We start from the raw sequence: 23,200 nt of genomic DNA on the forward strand, positions 1-23,200 counted from the left end.
TGTACTCGCTTAAACAATTCAACAACACCAAGATTCTTGAAGCTATATAAGAAGTCTAATAACCCTAGAAATCTCTAAAACATCTCGAATAAAATGGCAACATAATTAATGTGAAGCCCGAACCACATAAGCACTTGCATTTGTTAAGTGATTCTTGATCCAGAAAGCTGACATTTTTATTTTACTAAGTATAAGTACTTAAGTTGTTAAGAACCTCTCTAGAAAAATAATTTCATAAATTAAGATTTGAACAAGGAAATGTCAAGTGCCTGCCTAAATAATTTATTATATAAATACATCGACTGAATGAAGATCTTAGTCAAACCAGAGAAGTTATAAATTAAAAACGAGAGTACAAAAGAGATGAAAACTATACAAGTGATTTATTTACTTCTCTCTATTTATGAGACATGTGGTCAACTGACTTCAAAAAACAAAGCTTTGGAAGCAACAAATGAATTGGCTAGTACTACATCTGATAAAGTATCAAATGTTTTACGTGATATCTTGAACCAGGAGAGCTTAGTTCGGTTTTCAATGGTACAGAAAATCCAGAGTTTGATGTTGGATGTTACAGATAACAAAAATGATGTTGAATTTTTGAAAAAGAAACTAAGTGACGTAACAAAAGAATTACAGACCCTTAAAGTAAAGAGCCGTCAAATGGAGTATGAAAACGTAGATATGAAGCAGACTTTAAATAATTTGTACTTATTGAGTGATCGCAACAACCGTTCAATAGAAACAATGAAAACCTGGAGCGAGAATTTTCCCTTATACTGGATGAAATTCATTTCGCCCAAAATGTCTCTAACGAACAACAGCACCCATCAGGTAAGTTCGTTTGTTTTACATAAAGCTTTAAAAGTTAATTGTATAAATGCAGCTGAAGATAGCTTAATGATTAACATCTGACCTGTTTATCCAAATGATGATAACACATTCACCCAAAGACTGCAAGGAACTGCATGATATGGGTAGGAGAACGTCAGGTGTCTACAGTATTTATCCATGGGATGGACTCAGTGATAAATCAGTAGAAGTCTTTTGCGATATGGTAACGTCTGGAGGAGGATGGACAGTGAGTAAAAGAACCTAAGTTTAAACTCTGCTGATACTATGATAATATAAATAAACTGTGCTGATACTATGATAATATAAATATACTGTGCTGATAATATGATAATACTAAATAAACTCTGCTGATACTATGATCATATTTAACATGTTTGTGTTTTAGCGACTCAGCATTGTGAACAGCGTTTACAACAATGTCTTGCAATGCATATCTTTTTTTAGCAGTTAATCCTTCAATCAAGAGCAACTTGACTAAAATTATACAAAATGGACTTAATCTTTGGTAATATTTGGATCTAAATTTTATAAATACAGTTTAATTAGGTAATACAAAGATATATACGTATATGCACTAAGATTTTCGTTTTAAATATTAAATGTAGGTAATACAGAATAGAGTTGACGGTAAGGTGAATTTCAACAGAAATTGGCAAGAATATAAGGCTGGCTTTGGAGATGTGTCAACTAGCCACTGGGCAGGTAATAAACTATCTTTACTATAGTCTGTCCACGGTACCAATTAAGGACCTCACTTTTCGCATCATATCTCAAAATGTATAAATACCTTGGCCTTCAAACTAGGTTCTATCGATAGATCATTTTAAACGAACCCTCGAGTTCAGCCGGTGTATTGAAACGGCGGCACATTCAAAGTCTATGTGGATTTAACATGGTAAACTCGTCCATTAGCTTCAAGATCACGAGGCAGGAAACAAGTTTATGGAGGGAGTAGTCGTTCTTTCCAAGTAAAAATTCAAAAAAAAAAATCTTTAAAAATTAAAAGAAAATAATTCAGTGTGTTTTTGTCATTAATATAAGTATTGCTTTATGTTTAAATATTTTAATTGGTTTTATCATAAAATAAAAGAAAATAGTTCAAATTTAATGCAGTACAAGTTGTGGACATTGAGGTCACATATTTCCTCTTGAAACGGATATTGACATGGTCTGGTGCAGGAATATGTTATTTACAGCTTCAATTGTTAAATACATAGCAAGTCGGTAAGTTGTTCTTTTCCTTATTTTATACCATACCTACATGTACATGCAAAGATCTGTTTCAAGTGCTAAGAATGAGTCGTACGCATACGTGCCCCATACATGTCTAAGAAAGAAAAAGAAAGAAAACTGACATTTTTATCATTTTATTTCAAGTAAAAAAACTATTAGGAAAAAAGAAAGCGTACCAATTAATACACCTTTTAATTATAGTGACAATGACTTTTTTTGGTATAGGGTTCTCCATGAGCTGTTTAACTGTGTCGGCCTCGACACAGTAAAATTTCCTCCGACACAGTAGCAATGAATAAAATTTTATGCGTGCGCCACAGTAAAAATTTTGCGACACAGTAAAATCTTCGACGATCAGAAAATCAGAACATGAAATTTCTCTATCTGAAATTTTAATCAAACAAATCTACCGTCTTTAAATTTTTAATTCAGAGCACTTAATCATCTCTTAATTTAGTGCACGTTGTCTTGCTTCACCTTGTACTACGAATTATATTCTTATCTCCTAGATCCTCGATGGATTTATGCATGAAGGAACAAAGAAAATAATTTATTTTCACACTTCCATGTAATTATATAATTGCTTTGAGCATTTGTTAAAGTTATTGAAATACTTAGAAATTAATTAAATGTATGTCTTTTGAAGTTTTCTTTAGAGCCATTTCTCTAGAATTATGTTGGCGCTGTGAGTCCAATATCGTACCGTAAATCATTTATTTAAAGAATTAAAGGCTCCCCGTAAAAGTATTTTACTACTCTAAAGATTCTATTTTTAATTCCAATAACTTACCGTTAATTTGATCAACTGACAAAAGTCATGGCAAATTTACTTTTAAAGATGGTAAGTAGTTTGATTGTATCGACAAGAATTTCCTCTGCTTTTCAATGCATGTTTTATAAAATATGAATGTACATAAATATATCAGGGATTTATACTTACAATATGTAGATACTGATGCAAATAAGTATGCAAGTTTTTTCATCGTACTTATGTTGTTTTTTTTAAGTTGTGTGTGTGTGTGTGTGTGTGTGTGTGTGTATGGGGGGGGGGGGGTTACAGATCTTTTGTCTTATAGTATGTACATTATTATATATTGGAGACATTCTAATTGTTTTCAATATCCATTAATTATATCCGCACTTTCTAAAGAAAGTTTTTCGCCCGCGTAGCACAGTGGTTAGAGCGTCTGCTCTAGAGTCGCGAAGTAAGGAGTTGATCCTTACGTCGCGGGTTCGAATCCCACTGTGGGACGTGGAGACCGGTCCTTCGTATGAGACCGTATAAACCGAGGTCCCGTGTCGCAGTAGGTGCTGGCACGGAAAAGATCCCTCACTGCTCAATGGCCGTAAGTGCCGAGTTTAGGTCAAAATTTGCAGCTCTCCACCGGCTATGGTGGCGTCTCCATATGAGTGAAAAATTCTCGAGAGGGACGTTAAACAACATACAATCAATCAATCTAAAGAAAGTTCGGATATATTGTTGTTACCCTGGTCCGTCCGTTCGCCTGTCACACTTTCTTCTTCCTCAAACTTCTCTTTTATTTTAAGCAGTAGCCATGCAATTAGTCTTTTATAATATGATAGATGGTGTCCTGTAGATGTGCAATAAGGTTTTGGAATTTTTAATTTTACCCTGGGGACCAAACGAGTGTCAAACAATGATGTTTTTTTCTTAAAAAAAAAAAAAAAAAAAAAAAAAACTGGTTCCCTGAACTCCTCTTACATTTTACCCAATAGTCAAGTCTTGTAGGTGTGCAATAAGGTTTTAGAATTTTTATATTCACCCTGGGGGTCAAATGGGGGTTAAAAATGACATTTTTAAAAAATAAATCTGGTTCTTAGAATTCCTCTTACATTTTATGCAAGTAGCCAGATTATCTTTTGGAAGATGATCGGTGGTGTCCTCTAGATGTGCAATGAGGTTTCGGATTTTTTATTTTCACCCTGGTGTCAAATGGCGGTCGAAAAATGATGTCTTTTTTATCTACAAAAAACCCTGGTTCCCTGAACTCTTCTTACATTTTCAGCAGTAGCCAAATCATCTTTTGGAAGATGAATTGTGGTGAACTGTAAATGTGCAATAAGGTTTGGAATTTTCATTTTCACCATAGGAGTCAAATGCTGGTCGAAAAATTACGTTTTTTTCCACAAAAATACCCTGGTTTGCCAGAACTCTAACGTTCGCAAAAAGTTTTGAATGGTTGGAGATAGTGCTTTTATTATACACCTGTGTATTCCCCTGACAAGACCTTCCCTTGGGTACAAAGTATTTTGACCCTTTGACCTTGACCTTTGAATTTGACCTACTTTTGAAAATCTTATCCTTTGCCATAAACCTTTGAATGATTAGTAAGAGGGATTTCATATTTCACAAGTGTTTTCCTTGTGACAAGATCTTCCCTTGTTTACAAAAATATTGACCCTTTGACCTTGGAGTTTTACCTACTTTTAAAGGTTGGTGCTAGGGCTTTTATATTTCACATGTGTATTTCTTGTGACAAGATGTTCCCTTGGGTACCAAACCAAAACATTTGACCTTTTGTCCTCTACCTTGGAGTTTGGCCTACTTTTGAAAAAACTTTAACCTTGACAAAACCTTTTGAATGGATGGTGCTAGGGCTTTATTTCACATGTGTATTTCGTGTGACAAGATCTTCCTTAGGGCACATTTAATTTTGACCCATTGATCTTGATCTACTTTTGAAAAACTTTAACCTTTGCCATGACTTTTGCACGGTTGGTACTAGGGCCCTCATATTTAACGGTACGTGTATTCCTTGTAACAAGACTTTTATTTGGGTATCAACATTTTAGATCTCTTGACCTTAAAGTTTCACTTGCATTTTAGAAACTTTTACCTTCGCCATGCGCTGCCATACGGGGGCATCAGTGTTTCACAAACACAGCTTGATTTTTTTTAATATACAAAATGCTTCTTTAAAAATTCTTTTTTAAACAGAATTTACATCATTTAATTCTGTAATTTCAGACTTGTAATGAATTTAGTACCGGTATATGAATTGCTTACATAAGAGGTCATTGGGACATATGTTCACCAGATCAATTTATACTCGGTTCGACAAATACATGTATTTAATTATTTTGTGTAAATTATAGAATTATTATGTCTTAGTTTCCTTAAGTAACAAGTCTCCCTAATTTCCCCAAACCCCCCAAAAATGGCAAATTCAAATTCTTGTTTACTTGTGTAGTTAGGCGGAGTGCAAGTGCAAGACAAAAGAGTCAAATGATTAGGTGAATCAATATTGGGGCATAACCTAGGTGATGTCCTTACAATGCTAAAGTAAAATACCCTTGCCCTTGATTCAGATTACTTACTTACTTATCCTCTCTGTGCCCCGTAGGACGCATGAGGCCGTCAGATTGCAGATTCAGATTGCACAGTGTTAAATTTATAGTATGACATACACCGAGGAAAATTCATTAGATCTCAACGAGCAACTGAGCTACATTTGGTAGCATTTGAATTGAATTTGATAAAACTTACTAGTATGGGTAGGAGCCAAGGGGCAACTACAAACTTAAGAAGCTCGTAATTTTATTTTCAGTTTACATTTGAGGTTAAAATATGCAAGAAATAAAGCGTTGGCTTTGTCCCGTTGATTGATTCTATTGTTTAATGTGGAGGCCAATATTAAAGACCCGAACACAAGTCATAAATGCATAAATAACACATAAGCCTAATTTATGGTAAACATTATCCCTACAATATTGGATTTACCATGTTAATCATTAAAGCTGGAAAGTTAAAACGTTGCTTCCAACCCCCCCCCCCCCCCTTTCAACATTTCTAGATGCTCTTATCTGAAAAAATTCATTTATTTTAAAATTCCCTTGTATAAAATAAGAATGTTCAATTTTAATGCTGTGAAAATTGACAAACGATCATTATAATGTTTTGATGCCTCTATACCCCCCCCCCCGTTTTTACTACATTTTTTTTTTATTTTTTAGTAAAGACGGCCTTTTTTTAAATAAATATAATGCACGATCTTAAAATGTGAAAACGCGAATTCATAAATTTTCCTGAAATATGTTTGCATGTAAAACAACAAAGTTTCAATAAAGATCACGCGATCACGCCACATGCTAACATGGAAACTTTTCAATCCAAGCCAATCGTGCATTACCCCGTAAAAGAATAATCCATCAATGCGTTTGATCATCAAATCTGATATTTGTCGACGATATTTTATGAAATTATTTTAGAAAAACTGTGATTGAAAGTATATTTTTTTCAAAATTCAGTCTGCTACAAAATTCGCGTACCTTTCGTTTTTGGATCCAGGGCAAAGAGGAGGAATTTGAGATATTCCGACCCCGATCTAATTATTTTCTAGCTAACCCAACTCAAATAGCAGAAACAAAGTTTTCCTCATAAAATAAGCGCATCTTTCCTTTAAATTAATGGATGCTATTATTATACCCGCACTTTCTAAAGAAAGTTCGGGTATATTGTTGTTACTCATGTCCGTCCGTCCGTCTGTCCGTTCGTCCGTCTGTCACACTTTTCTTTCTTAAACTCCTCTTACATTTTACACAGTAGCCTAATCATCTTTTGGGAGATGGTTGGTGGTGTCATGGAGATGTGCAGTAAGGTTTCGGAATTTTTGATTTCACCCTGGGGGTCAAATGGGGGTCAAAAAATGACGTTTTTTAATGCAAAATGCCACTGGTTCCCTGAACTCCGCTTACATTTCACAGTTTAGCCTAATCATCTTTTGGAAGATGGTTGGTGGTGTCATGTAGATGTGCAGTAAGGTTTCGGAATTTTCATTTTCACCCTGGGGATCAATTGGGGGTCGAAAAATGACGTTTTTTTTATGCAAAAAGCCCCTGGTTTCCAGAACTCCTCTTACATTTTACACAGTAGCCTAATCATCTTTTGGGAAATAGTTGGTGGTGTCATGTAGATGTGCAGTAAGGTTTCGGAATTTTCAATTTCACCCTGGGGATCAAATGGGGGTCGAAAAATGACGTTTTTTTTATGCCAAAAGCCCCTGGTTCCCAGAACTCCTCTTACATTTTACACAGTAGCCTAATCATCTTTTGGGAGATGGTTAGTGGTGTCCTGTAGATGTGCATTAAGGTTTCGGAATTTTTAATTTCACCCTTGGGGTCAAATGGGGTCAATTCTTTTTTAAAAAATATATAACATTTGAAATCACAAGATTTTACCAAAATCAACAGCTTAAAAACTTACGATTTTTCATCTTTGTACACAGCCATTCCCCACGATAAATTAAAGTCCAGGCTTTTTGGTATCATTGACAGCTGCTTTTTCAATAAAAATGGAACTCGTAAATATACTTACCTTGTCATTGGTCATTTGCAAAATTATTTTGTTAAAAAAACATTCTGATTGTTCACACAAGTACTCTGAAGTTGACATCAAAAAGATGCTTGAGTTTCTGATTGACAATATCTATGTGGTTTTTGGAGACCAGGTCTTCCAACAATCTATTGGAATTCCCATGGGTACCAATTGCGCCCCGTTATTAGCAGACTTTTTTTTGTATTCATATGAAGCAGAATTTGTCCAAAATCTTGTACGTGAAAAGAAGAAAACACTTGCTGTGGCCTTCAACTCGACATTTAGATATATCGACGACGTATTGTCAATTAACAATGGCTATTTCCATTCTTATGTCGATACGATGTATCCTTGTGAACTTGAGATAAAAGATACCACAGAGTCTGACACATCTGTTTCATGTTTGGATATTTTACTTGAAAAAGACGTTAATGATAATCTAACAACCAAGCTTTATGATAAACGTGATGACTTTAACTTTTCAATCGTCAACTTCCCTTACTTATGCAGCAATATACCTTCATCACCTGCATACGGGGTATATATCTCTCAGTTGATTCGATACGCAAGAGCATGCTCTACGTATGTACAATTTCTAAAACGAGGTAAATTATTGACAAATAAGTTGATGAAACAAGAATATCAGCTGTCTCGTTTGAAGTCATCATTTCGTAAGTTCTATGGTCGATACAATGACCTTGTCAGCAAATACAATTTATCATTGAGTCAAATGCTGACTGACGTTTTTCACACTAATTGTTAGGCCATTATTTACACACTGAATTGTCGTCGGATTTTTCCGTTGTTTCCCGATCATGACAAGGAGCACACGGCGGGTGTGACCGGTCGGCAGGGGATGCTCACTCCTCCATGGCACCTGATCCCACCTCTGATGTTTGGAGGTCCGTGTTTGCTCTGCTCCTATCTTGTATTGATTAATGGACTTTTGAGCTTGAATACTGTTCGTTATCTCCATATATTTCATGTTTATACATCCTTGTTCCCAGAACTTCCCTTATATTTTATGCATTAGCCTTTAATCATGATCTTTTGGAAGGTAATTGGTTTTGTCCTGTGGATGTGTAAAATGGTTTCAAAATTTGCATTTCCAATTAGATGGCAAATAGGGGCAGGAAAAAAATGACCTCTCCCTAACCCATAGGGTCATGATTTGTACAAACTTGAATCTACACTTCTTGAGATGTTTCCATATTAATCATGCTCTTGTTGTTCTTGAAAAGAAGAATTTTGAAGATTTTTTTCCTTTTATTCCTGTATAAAACTTTAATCCCTTATTGTGGCCTGACCTTACCCTCGGAGGTCATGATTTGAAAACTAGAAATATGTCCATAGGACATGAATGCCCCGCCGAATTTATATTACTAATGCAACATGAAAATTTGTATGAGTGTATGAAGTTTGATTAGAATATCTTGAACAATTTCTTTAAAATTGAAACTAAAATCTAAAAAAAAAGTTGGATATAGACGATAAATTCTCACCAAATTATGTATAAATGCATGCTTACATAAAAATATCTTAAATTGTTTCTTTAAAACTAAGCAAAATACAAATTAAAGAGAAGGGAGGTCAAGGTCACAGAAAAGTGCAAGGTGAGACGTTTTTGACGCAGTTGAATAGCTTTACTAATACATATCAGCATATTAGGTTTGATAAAAATATCTTGAATGATTTATTTAAAACTACATAACACTTATTTAAGAAAAAAGAGGTCAGGGTCAAAGGAAAGGTTGAGGTCAAAATGTTGATGCAGTTGAAAAGCTTACATCAGTATGTATTTACTTTTTGCATATGAAGTTTGAAAAAAATATCATAAATGGTTTATCTAGAAACTAGATAAACACTAATTTAAAAAAGTGAGGTCAAGGTCAAAGAAAAAGTCAAGGTAAAAAAAAGTTGATGCAATTGATAGCTGTCAGCAGTATGTATCAGCATATGAAGTTTGATAAATATATCTTGAATTGTTTATTCGAAACTGATCTAGACACTAATTTAAGAAAAGTGATGTCAAGGTCAAAGGAATGGTCAAGGTCAAAAAGGTTGATGCATGCGCAGTTGAAAAGCTTACATCAGTATGTATCAGCATATGAAGTTTGATTACAGTAACTTGAATGATTTCATTAAAATTAAGCTAAACACTATATCAAAGAAAAGTGAAGTCAAGGTCAAAGGAAAAGTCAAGGTCAAAAACGTTGATGCAGTTGAAAAGCTTACATCAGTATGCATCAACATATGAAGTTTGATTACACTATCTTTAATGTTATCTTTAAAACTGAGCTAAAACTAGTTTAAGAAAAGTGAGGTCAAGGTCAAAGGAAAGGTCAAGGTCAAAAAATGTTGATTCAGTTGCATAGGTCTTTCCAATATCTATCAGCATATGAAATTTGATAAAAATATCTTGGATAGTTGCTTTGAAACTGAGCTTTGGACAGAGCTAAAAGCAAAGCGCGACAGAAAGACAGACGGAAGGATGGAAGGACGGAAGACGGACATAACAAACACTATATGCCTCGGCCATATTCATGGCGGGGCTTAAAAACTTGAATCTACACTATATGAGGATGTTTCCATATCAAAATGACTAACAAGCAAATTCAAAGGATTGTGGTCCCCTGCTTTCCATGTCTTAGTGGATGGGATGCCATTAATTATGGCATATTGTTTCAAATATGCATGCCCTATCATATGTCATTCAAAATTAATCACCAAAGTTAAAACTTTTGAAAATTAGGTAAAACATCAAGGTCAAGGAGTAAAAAATCATACCATGCTCGGAAATCTTGTTACAGGTAATGTATAGGTCAAATATCTTAATCATTCTTAAAATATTTATGTCATCATTTCTGATTCAAGGGAGAACTAGAGATATGACCAGAAGTATATCTGTTGAGTAATAAACATGTACATGTATATTGCGTTTTTTAAGTCATTTGTTTGTTTGCCGTTAAATGTCCCTCTCGGGAATTTTTCACTCATATGGAGACACCACCGCTAAAAAATAATGAAGACGTACAAGTCGGATTTGAGGATAACATTCATTTTAGGAGTTTTCAACAATTAAGACGTAAAGAGATAACTCCTTCCCCTCGCCCCTTTCCCTTCCCAGAACCCTGTTTGTTCATGTATGCAAACTAATACTTTGTTTTGACATAAAAAAATGTGAATATATACAAATAGTTTAATGGTCCATTTCTTTGAATGATTTTCATTCCTAATTCTAGGAGGGTACATAGGTTGACTCAAATTCATGAATGAAATGTCAAGCAATCTTATCATTGATGCACTTTTATTTAATTTGATGTAGTCATATTGTGAACATTTCCAGTTCATTAAGAGAGTGGGGATGACCTCCAGGGGTTCATTACCTTAAACCATTAGATGTACATAACATAATAACACAAGAAACAAAATTATGCATAGTCAAATGGAAAATTTTTCTACTATTTTGGAGTCACATGATCATTTGTCACTTCAGGGACAGGGAGCGGCTAGGGAGATTGGACCCCCCCCCCCCCCTGGAATTTGCAGAGTTATATAAATAGGACTACATACTGATTTACAGAAGCAAATAAAAATGACTTTGGATGCCCTTCCCCCTTTAAAATCATGGACCCCACCATAATTGTTTTTATTTTGTTTGTTTGTTTGTTTGTTTTTTTTGCTCCTCGGGAAATTCTGGGCTGGAATTTTTTTTGACCGAGGTGTGGACACCCCCCCCCCCCCCCGGAAAAAAAAATCATGGATCTGTGCCTGTTACAGAATGTAGTGTCGACAACGGGAGATAACTCTTCAGAATGTGAAATTCGTCTATTGTGGCATCCGATCATCTTAAGTTTGATCCTTTTCAAACTTTAACCCAGCCATTTTCATTTCAGTTTATTTTACCCTAATCTATACTTAAACTTGTACTTACCGACTGTCATAGGTCCTGTCAACTTCATTAAATATAATCCAATTAAAACACAAAATGAATTAATTTCTACTGATATACATGCAATGATGTGAACACCACACTGCACCATGTGCAATCTAAAATGATAATGGTAAAACTAGTACTAATACTAGTATGGTGACGCAAGCCCAATGTGATGTAGAAATTTTCAAAAAGGTGTTCACATACATATACAGTACAAGGACAAATTTTAAATTATCATAACAAACGATGTTTTAACATAACTTTGCCATCTAGGCCTATTACCAAAAACAGGCAAATTGTGTGTGTGTGTGTGTGAGGGTGTGTGTGAGGGTGTGTGTGTGTGTGTTGGGGGGGGGGGGGGTGACAAAATTGATTGGGTATGGCTTTTCAAGGAGGTTTTTGCCTAATCAAATACTTAAAAAAATTGCACATTTTGATAAATTCATCAAAAACGCTTTGTACTAAAATAATATTATTTGTTGTTGAGAAAATAAATTTAAAAAGTTCCAATTATGGGCCAAAAATTTATATCCCCCCTTTTATCAAAACCTAATTTACATCATTAATTAAATTCTGTTATTTCAGACTGGTAATGAATTAAGTAAAGGAAATACCTATAAGAGGCTCATGGGTCACATGGTCACCTGGGCATTTTATGCTCGATTTGACGAATACATGTACTGTGTAAATTATAGAATTATTTGGACTTTTTCCTTGGTAAGCCCAATATGAAGGAGTGTACATTTAGAGGCAAACACCTTAGTGCGGGTATTACTGTCTCATGACAGCATCTAGTTGATAAAAGAAGTAATAAAGAATCAACATACACCTTGTTATGTCTTTATTATTTACAAATTTTTGTAAAGGTATAATAAATTGGAGTACATTGTTATGATAGGCAGACATCAAGACTTGAAGGCACGCATGCATTTAAAAGACAATCCACTCAACTTTTCAGAATAAAGTGTTTGGAGTTCATCTGGATGAAACACACATTTACAAGTTTCGTGATATTCTTCTGGAATATCTGGGCAGTAGGTATATATATGAATATGTCTTTTTTCTCTTTGAAGTGTATACTTCGGTATGGTATCTGAAATTAAAAAATCATCATGTATTTTTCATATGTACAGAAAGAATTCATGTTATCATGGTACATGTACAAAGGAAATCATCTGAATTTTCATTATTCCTTAATTTCACTTTACAGAGATTTAAAAGTTGTTTTCTTTCTTTTTTCATGCACCAGAATCTTTATGACAGTTAATATGTTGTCATCTTTTTCAGACCCAAAGTATTTGTAGCGTGCGGATGCGTGAACTGAACAAGTCAAGAACTCTATTGAAAGATTATAAATTTATTTCACGGGACACAGAAAGAAAGCAATACTGTCCAATATTCACAAAATCTCTGGTGTTTCATAAATTAATAAAAACCTCTATAACTGGAGTCTTATCCAGTAATAATAATTCATGTGCAAGTCTAACTCTCTTAGACCTAATAAAAATCCTGGTAATCCTAAGTATAATCCCAAACTGGTAATAAACCAGTTAACTTAAAAATCTAAACCAGTAATATACTGGTAAATAAATATTATTCAATCTCTGAATAAAATTTTCCCCCACACCCTTAATATTATTAAACTATTAAACTAAAGAACTAAATTAAACACACACCTTGATACATGCAGTGGTGTAGCCTACTGTTCAAACGCTGCAACTCCGCGTTCTTACTATAGATACGTCATTAAATACTACGAAATTACGTAAAATACGTTCACCAATCAGAAACATCGCGCACCTGATCATCAACCAATCACAGGCGATACTCGATACCCCAATTCCCACGGCAACGAAAAAGTGTACACATGTTTCACCAGAAAATAGAAACAAGTAAAATATTATAACTACCTTATGAACAAAGTAAATTTCGAAATAATTATAAAATATTGACATACAATTAATTTAATTAATCGCCGCTTACAACTTTTCACATCTTAAAAATAATGCATTATGGGAAATCGCACTTCCGCAATAACAACCTCGCGCACGATGTTGGTGTCAAAAAGTCAAAATTTCCATTGCGACAGCATTTGCGCTATTTTCATAATTTTGAAACAGTTAACTGTATGAAAACTATATATCATTCGGTCGGTAATTGTATACTTGATACATTTTAATATACATATTGGTCAAAAAATTCCATTTATCAAATATATGAATTCGACTATTCCTTTAATAACGTCCAAAACGCATGTAGACAGGTAACGGGAGCGTCGCACATGCAATAACAAAATGTTGATAACTTCCATAAAACAAACAATACAAACATAAAATTTAGCAGAAAAATTCAAAATATGATGTAAATGATGTAAATTCTTACAATTGTGATGACATTTAATCTGTATGCTGTGAATGTAAAACAGAGATGTAGATCAGCATTAACCGAAGAAATATGGAATGAACATGAAATGCCTTTGGGTTCTTAGAAAAATATTAAATAAGCTAAATAAATTTTGAAATTACATCTCGATAATCCTTTTGGTGTGTAAAGAACTATTTTTAAGAATAGAATGATATTGTGTGTTCATATGTATGTTGGGTACCTGATATTTAGAAGATTCATTGGAAGGATATTGAATAAGATAGTGTGTCACAAAGTTTGGACGTTCAGTGTCACAAAGTTTTTAAGATTCGTAGAATGGCTAATTTTGTAATACTGAGTGAAAAATCATTGTTGAAATATTTTTTAAATTCTACAAAAACGTTGTCATGTTATTAAGAAAAACATATCTATACAGAATTTTAATTTGGGATGTCGTAAATATTAAGAGTAATTGCCGTGTCACATATATGTACAACATGTAGCTATGTGTCACAATGAAATTTGACGGCAAAAACGTCACATCTAAATACGACACTCAATAAATTGCTTTCATTTTTAGATTTATTTTTTTCTAATTTGGCACCATAAATCATTAATTAAATACAACATGTGCAAAATCAAAACTTCAATGAGATATAAAATTGAATTGATTCTTGATAGAAGTGTATGTTTTAGAGGCTATCTGCGATGTCAACATTGAATGTCACACATTGTCCAAAACTAATAAATCTAATAACCATGGCACAACTGTGGTTGGATAAATCATATATGTAGTCATTAAATATAGACATATTGAAAATTAAACGATTTTTTTTTCAAATGTGCATCTCTTCAAAAAGTTATTAGTATATTCCAAATTAATATCAATAGAATGGTGACAAAATCCTAACAAAAAATAAATGTCAACATGCTATGTCACAGAGGTAAAAATAAGGCGTTTTTGACGTTATTACGTGCACTTGCGTAAAATACCATTTAAAACATTTAATGATTTTATCCAAAAACTTACTCTTTTTGCTGATATGGACGAAATAAAAATGTACCAATAATGATTAATTTTATGAACAATTTAAAGTTATGTCAGGTGTATTTATATATAGAAGCAAAACATGTACAGTGTATACACTGTATCAGTGTATATCCTTGTCAGAATCTGTCCAAAAGTACTCATCACTCGCAGTTTGAATTTTAGAAAAGAGAAAAAAAAGCACATACACAAAAATTTATATAAGGATAGCGATTTCAAATATGGATTTCCTGACAATAAAGTGTGTCAAGTCTATTTGCTGCTTGCAAACCGTACTACATGTACATGGGGCATTGGAAGGCTTTTTACATTGGGTAGTCGAATATTGATTAAAAAACTTCAATGACGTCACCCATTGTTATTAGTCTACGTATATCTTACCGATTCAACCAGCACTAGTTGGATATTGAAAGATCCAACTGGCCAGTGGCCATCAGTTGGATATTCAAATATCCAACTACCCATCGGTTGGATATTTAAATATCCAACTGTGCATACAAACATAATTAAGCAATGAAAAAAGAGATAAAAGAGTTTAAAATGTATTTCCAATGCAAATAAAAAACAATTACTCCGAATTTGTCACACTATTAGAATTTGTCCAATGCACACAGGATTAATCACTTTGCATTTATCACACCATTAGAATCGTGTTAAAAATGTACTTCCAATGCTCACAAAAATTACAATTCCTCCGAATTTGCACACTGTTAGACTCTTGTCGTCAATAAAATATCCAATACTTATCCATGTTTTTTTAACAGAATGTTTCCGGTCTTAAATTTTGAAAGTATCGCATTTTGACACGCTTTTAAATACATTTTCACCTTGAACCTTAAACCACATCACTTCCTGTTGCTGAATATGATTTCAGGGGTCCGTTATCAGCAAATCCTCTCAGATTATTCGAGGTTCATCTCTGTTCTCATACTTTCCAGTATACTTCCCAAAACAATTTAATAAATTGACAGCCCATCTATCATTACATATATGATGATGATTTGTTGGGGGAAAATGTTTGAATCTTATGGAGTTCCACTCGGACAATACTTCTAGTAGTGCTAAAACAGATGAAAAGATTGTCGGTGTTATGCGGAACCTGCTTTAAAAATATTCCATATCAAGATCTGCAATAAAAAAGGTATCAAAAATAGATTTCCAACCTTTTATCAAAATTCTGTAGTTTTCTTCTGTTTTCAGGTCAAAAGTGTTCAGAACACTATCTGAACCGCTCTAATTTTACTTTGGATTCAAAACTATTCTTCATCTGATTTCATGACTGTTCAGTACAATGGAAAGCTTTGAAATGACATTAACACCATTCAGTTTCATGCTCACTAGTCCATGTGTTCGATTAGGGGTGTTCGATTAGGCTATTGTATTGTGTCACTGTTGGATATCTAAATGGGCTAGATCCCATTGTATTACAGCAAAGTTGGATATATGAATGGGTAAATGTTTCTTTGGGGTCCACAGTAGGGAAGTTTTTTAAGTAAGATAAATAACTCGATAGTGTTGAATAGTTTAGAGAAAACATCCCCTCCTCGGGCCTTCGGCCCTCGGAGGGAATGTTTTCTCTAAACTATACAACACCATCTCGTTATTTATCCATTACTTAAGGGTTGGGGTGGGGGATTAATCCGTGGTTGTGATTTGACTTAAATTTCAAATTTTCACTTGAATATTGATAATTATTTCTTTTTGTCATCAACCCGGTAGCATTTGAAATAAAACAAAATAGTATTTTATTATGATACCGTGAACAAAAATAGGTATGCAAACAACATTCAAAATGGCGGATGTCATGGAAACAAAATAAGACGAGATCGAGGTATATTACGCTATTTCTTTTAATTACAGATCTTTTGTTTTTCATTTGAACTCAATAATGATAATATTTGGATATATATGACTGGTCCTTCCTTTTTTCATCTTTTCATTATTTATCTATTTTAGTAATGCTTCATATTTTTCTTTGAAATTAAAAAAAAAATGCTTCCAAATGCATCTAAACCGACCAAAATGGTAACCATTTATATAAGCAAAGTCTAGTTTAGGGAAAGGATACTCTCTCTATACAATCCCCTGTACAACATTTCCAGAAACCCAGGAACGGACCCAAAGATCTCATCACACTTGGCACACCTTGGCCGATTCGTACATGTACCTCATCTAATTTGATAATTTAATAGTTTGATGAAAGACGGAATCATCAGAGGTTTGCCGAATGGACCTCATTATAATTTATCCACGGATTGGATGTAAAAGGTGTAAACAAGATATAATAAAAAACAAAAAACAAAAACAAAAAAACAACAACAAACTATCATACATATATCAATATTTTGACATGTTTATCATGATGTGTATTGATACGTATAACTTTCCAATTTTGTTCTATAAAAAAGTTTTTAAAACATATACCTTTTCATAAATTTCATTTCATTATTGGCAGGTGTACCGGTAAATGTATTCTGCAATCTACTCGTACAAATACAGAATAAGAATACACAAAAAGAAACGAATTAAATTTTGTAAAGCAGGAAATGACGTAGATTCTTTTAATCGTTTTTCATTCGTATAAAAAAAAGTATTTCAGATAATCGATAATCGACTTCAAGCGAAAAGCATTACCATATCTCGGGATATTGTTACACCTCCTATTAATAGACCCGGTTTCAAAAGTGGAGGGGGGACTTCCCAAAAAATCTGACAAGCACGAAAAAAAACCCTATACTGACCAAAAAAGTGAGAGGGCCAACTGGTATAAAACACGCTTAAGGAATTTGAAATGAGCTGGTCGATTAATATTTTTAATTCTTTCATTCTTGAAATTAAAATGCAGAAATTTGACAAAGTTAATAAAATATTTTTGAAAATCTTAAAGTAACCTGTTCTAAATTTATAATAATAAAAATTCCTGAGTTTTTTTTTTTTTATAAGCTTCTAATATGAAATGAGCCGAAAAATATGTTCAAAGTCTTATCCTTCATGACTTACAGGTTTGGTTTAAAGATTCAAATCTGAATCTTGATGAAAGTATGTACAAAACGGTCTCCGAAACACTCTTTGCTAAAATTTATGAGCATGACAAAAAAAAGTATGCAAACGCATAAAACGGGTAAACTGTATCCAAAGGAGTACGAACCTACGATCATTATCCAGATCTGTGAGGCACGTTGCTACACATATAAAAAAAGGGGGGGTAAGGAAAAAAAATTAAATATTTATTTAAATGAATACAAAACCTCCAAAACTCCCCCACATCGAAAAATCCTTTTCATTGATAAAGTTGGGGGGGGGGGGTTCGATCGGTTTTGTTTCCTCTCCTTTATTTTAATGAATTATTTGAAATAGTTAGATCTACTGTAACAAATAGATATACTCAATATGTAAGTGTCTATGCGAGGGCGGGGGTTAAAGGTGAGGTGGGAATAGGGGCTTTGAATGAAAAAAAAAAATTCAATGCTAAATCAGCAACATATCTACACTATACTGAAAACAGAGGGCTGGTACTAGGGCCTGCTGATATGACATGGAATTGTTTTGAATGTTTCTCAATGAAATAGAAAGCAGATAAATTTAAATATGATGTCAAATGAATTTTGTAATTTCTACCGAGCTTTTCATTAAATAAGGCAAATTATGCACATAATACATATTTCCCTCCCACAATAAGCATGCAAAATAGCAGATAATTTAATTATTTTCAATGAACTGCATTGTATATTTGACAACATACTAGGTTTTATATTTTTTCTTTCAAAGAAAATGTAGGTCAAAAAAGTAACGTCACATTAATTTTCTAACGTCACGTAATCTAACGTCATTTTGACGTTACCGAAATTGACACCAACATCGTGCGCGACGTCCATGCGGCGAAAACATAACCAGGTAACAATATTTACCGAATAATAGCTAAATAAACACCGTTTTAATTATGCGATCACGTAAACAATATAGGAAATTATAGATAACAATTAGTTCACCATCATATCAGCATTAAAGTTTTAAATAGCAAAGAAAATAACTTGTATTTTGCAATGCACATCGTCTGACAGCAATGGGGGGTCATATCAAAACACAATTTATAGAAAAAAAAATGTATTCAAGTGATATAGTTAAAAGTTAAAACATCGTGATTATAATATCGCTGTCACTACATCTGTCACAGTATTGCTAAACCAAAGATTACCAAGTAATTTGCCCAGTGATCACTTGATGAGCCAGACACAAATTGAAGTGTTAGTGATGAAATGGGAAGAAAAATACTCACTCTCCATTCCATTCACAGATGTTTCTCTCCTCGGCTTCATGTTTATTATGTCGATATGAAACATGATTTTTTTTTTGCACCAAGAGACATTCAAACCATGGACAAGAGCAGCACTGAGCATTTTACTTTCATTTGTTCTTCACTCTGAATATCTAAGATAATCTAAATAAATATAAGATGGACAATTCATTAACCTCTTGGAATATTTTTGTTAATTTACTTAAAACACTGGAAACAGTTCAAACAAAATTACAAATAACGTAGTATGTTGAGTAGTTTTACCCTGTAATTTCACTAAGATTTAAGTAATTTAAGATTTGATATTTTTACAAGTTGTAATCAAAATTTTATAACAATCTTCACAGTATGAATTTAATTTGCAAAGAAGTTGTAAATTATGTTACAATTGAACTTCGGAATCTCGAACACTGATATCTCTAATACCATGGATATGCCGAAGTGATTTGGAAGTCCTAACCACTTCAATATTCTTGAAGTATTTTACCCTTGATATTTTGACTACTTGGTTACAATGTATCTTTAGGTTTTTCAGTCCCAACGAATTCGAGATAATGAGGTTTGACAACAAGGTTTGACTGTAATTAATATTAAAAATTTAAATACGTCTGATGACTTTAAAAAATAAAAGAATTCCGCTTGACAAGCCCAAACTAAAAATTTTTGGTCCCCCCAACTAAGATTTCTTCCCATGGGCGTGACCCCACAAATTAAAAATGATTTCACAGATGACAGTAGACAATTAAAAAAATTAGAAAGCCAACGTACACATGTTTCTGCAGCTACTAAAGTCTGAATTAATTTAATGTACTGCATGTTTCCCTGCTCTTGTCTGCCTGATGTCTTCATCGGCTGCTCTGTTTCCTAATAATCAAATTATTTTAGAAAAAAATGCTTAATTTAGTTTTATCTATTACTTTCATTCTAATTTTTCATTGTTATATTTAAAAAGAATAAAAAAAAAATAATTAGAGGGCTTTGACTTACTTGCAAATGGAGATTAACTCCTGGTCTGAAAAGATTTTTTAATTAGTAAAATCATTAAAATTTCTGCCATAAAAGTTGTTATTTTTTAAAGTAAAAAATATAAAGTATACAAATAAACATAATAAATCAAAAATAATAATTTATTCCATTCTCTACTGAGGTTTGTGTGATTACTATCTTCGTATTTTATATTTGGCATTAAAACTGCTACATACATGTATATGTATGGAAAACTATTAAAAATATAGAAGTGTTTGAAATCACAGGGCCCGCATTTACCTAATGCCAATACAGGAAGTTTTCAAAGGGCAAGGTCAAAATTCATTGATGACGTAGTTTGATGCAGACAACAGATCTTATTTTTGCACTACGTTTCAAAATGCATAAACGTGGATGTGTGTTTTTAGAGTTATAAATGTAACAAAGCCAGGAAGCATTGTGGATTCATGATAGAAGTGATATATACAAAATATAGTATAATAGATACTTTTAAGTGTGTTGAATTTATTTGCAAAGGTTATAATTAATTACAAATCTAAATTATTAGAACATACTTTTACTCGCTTACATATAGACCTATGTGTTGGTAAAGCAGTGATGCCACTTGGTTGAATTTTTTTTGTATAGCCTCGATCTTTCTTTACATTACAGATTACTCATGTCAGTCATGATGGGTCTTGTAATAGCGAGTGCAGCGAGCGACGCCGCTTGTCATTGCGAACTCTAACGACAACTCCTGGGCGAAGAGAAAATTCGGATTTTGCACATTGATCCAAATGATTTTCCCGCAGTAACCTCTGGACCCACATTCCTTAGCGAATTGCTTGTACCTTCTCGCTGTAACAAGAAGTTCACAGAAAAAAATAAAATCGCCTTGATTTAATGGATATATAGCAGATAAATAGTAGATTAAAGGTTCTTTATTAAAATCAACACTGTTCAGTCGTCATATGACGTTAGAGTCTAGACGTTCCAAATGTCACCTGCGGTTTGAAGAGCTCGAATTAAAATTGAAAAGGTATATGCGCTCGCCTTAACGGTCGCACTGTCAGCATATAAAATCTTTTTATCCCGGGCATGTCGAAGACGCTTTTCTGCAATTTTTTCCATTGATAAATCTGTTTGTATTGAGAACTTGGTAACTCTCGGGTTGTAACTTGCGTTCCAGACGTCGGTAAGCACAGAGCATTCCAGAACATGAGTTACATCATTACGTCAATGACGGCGATGTACGGAAAATCACGAATAATGAAGGATCCCCTTACGAAGTGGCAGCCATTTTGGCAGTGTTTAATCCCCGTAGACTTTGAATTTGCCTTAATTGTCAAAACACCGGCTGAACTCGAGGGTTCGTTTAAATGCAGGACGTTTGGGGAAAAATGATCTATCGATCGAACCTAGTTTGAAGACCAAGATATTTATATATTTTCAGATATGATGATATGAGATAAAGTGAGGTCCTTGGTACAGTGGGACAGACTATGATCATAGTTATGATATAAATAGTCAATAAAGACAGTGTGCAGTTGTGCACTCAGCTTAGTCTTACTTTACAATAAATCAATTGCCTCGCATTTCCTGAAAAATCATGTAATTGACATTTAATTTAGATATTTATCGTAACCATAATATTTTGTGAACATATAGCCGAAAATTCTATTTTATTTTGATCAGAATATCTTTAAGTTTTAATTTTCCTTAAATGAATAAAATTTGCTGCAGGAAATGACATCATACATCACCTGACAAAGGCGAACAGCAGTTCACTTCATGTGAGCATTACAGGCAAAAACGGTAACACCCTTTTTATTCAGTATGACACGTTCTCCATATCTGGAGAGGAAGATGATTACAGATTGTATATAGCCGGGAATGCAAAAGGGACGTTAGGTTTGTATCCAAACTTCTTTTTTCTATTATTTCTCAAAAGTTCAAATGCAAATGTAGAGAATGGCTTAAATTTTCAAACTAAGTCTTGCCTTTAAATATCTGAATTACCACTGGCCAAAATTTAAGTGAGTATTCATAGACTTACTTCTGGATAAGTGGTTAAACCGTTTGCTCTAGAGTCGCGGAGTAAGGAGTTCATCCTTACGTCGCGGGTTCGAATCCCACTGCGGGACGTGGAGATCAGTTTTTCGGATGAGACCGTATAAACTGAGGTCGTATAAACTGTCGCAGTAGGTGCTGGAACGAAAAAGATCCCTAACTGTTCAATGGCCCTCAGTCCCGAGTATAGGACTAAATTTGCAGCCCTCCATCGGCAAGTGGTGGCGTCTCTATGTGAGTGAAAAATTCTCGAAAGGGACGTAAAAAACAATGGACAAACTTCTGGATAAACGGACTTTAGGAATTTCCATAAATAGTACCTCAGTATTAAAATTTGATTTCAAACCATGAATCGTGTAGTAAGCTGGAGAGGTGATATATTTGTAGATATGCAACTATATATTATATAATATTTCTTTGAAAGCGATTTTTTCATTTTTATTGCTATATTTTATGAGTAAACAATAGAAAGACGTCATTCAGGCAATAAAATTATATAGACTTTTTATTATTCAAAACAGTATAAAAACACTTTTATTTTTATCTATTTACAGAAGATAGAATAAGGTACGGTTCGACCGACAATATAAACGGGATGAAATTTTCTACATATGACAAAGACAATGACCCTGTTTCAGGATCAAAGTGTACAGATAGCATGGGTATAGGTGGATGGTGGTTTAACAATTGCAACGACGCATACTTAAACGGACCGTATGCACTAGAGAAGTGGAAACAACCTTGGGATCCTCCATTTAAGGATGGATCATACATTTCCCGTACAAGGATGATGATAAAGAGAAAAATGATTTAGTGACAATCCTTGAAGCAGAACTAAAAGTCCACAAAGAATTTTTTAGAAAAAATATTTTATTTCTTTTTAATAACAAGTGTAAAAATATTACTCATAACAACAGTGCAAGCTCCTTTTGTATGGTAAAATTATAAAACTAGCATTAACAGTGCTTTACATTATTTGAATGATGTTGTATGAATCAAGTGGCTTTGACGTACTGTTTAAAAATAATTTTGAATAGCTTACAATGAAATAGGAGAATATAAGGAAACGAACAGTGATCAATCTCAGAAAACCTACCA

At 33.6% G+C, this 23,200-nt stretch overlaps 1 protein-coding gene and 1 long non-coding RNA gene across 3 annotated transcripts; both read left to right on the plus strand.

Annotated features, from left to right (window-relative positions):
• The first annotated feature begins 349 nt into the window (after positions 1-349).
• On the plus strand, positions 350-23,062 carry LOC133185370 (fibroleukin-like). The gene is made up of 5 exons (XM_061320532.1): positions 350-834; positions 954-1,081; positions 1,461-1,557; positions 21,776-21,943; positions 22,657-23,062. Exons 2-5 carry the CDS (start codon positions 974-976, stop codon positions 22,914-22,916), a joined length of 633 nt encoding a protein of 210 aa, XP_061176516.1. The 5' UTR covers positions 350-834; positions 954-973; the 3' UTR covers positions 22,917-23,062.
• On the plus strand, positions 1,960-12,829 carry LOC133185375 (uncharacterized). Of its 2 annotated transcripts, none has more exons than XR_009720906.1 (3): positions 1,960-2,079; positions 12,319-12,394; positions 12,648-12,829. It is a non-coding gene; the product is annotated as an uncharacterized LOC133185375 (long non-coding RNA). The 2 variants fall into 2 exon arrangements; XR_009720905.1 differs by lacking the exon at positions 1,960-2,079 and adding an exon at positions 8,337-12,077.
• Positions 23,063-23,200: the final 138 nt, after the last annotated feature.

Source organism: Saccostrea echinata, unplaced genomic scaffold (assembly GCF_033153115.1).
Source record: "Saccostrea echinata isolate AGI-Se365-2 ecotype Australia unplaced genomic scaffold, CSIRO_AGI_Sech_v1 ptg000012l, whole genome shotgun sequence".
Taxonomy (NCBI): domain Eukaryota; kingdom Metazoa; phylum Mollusca; class Bivalvia; order Ostreida; family Ostreidae; genus Saccostrea; species Saccostrea echinata.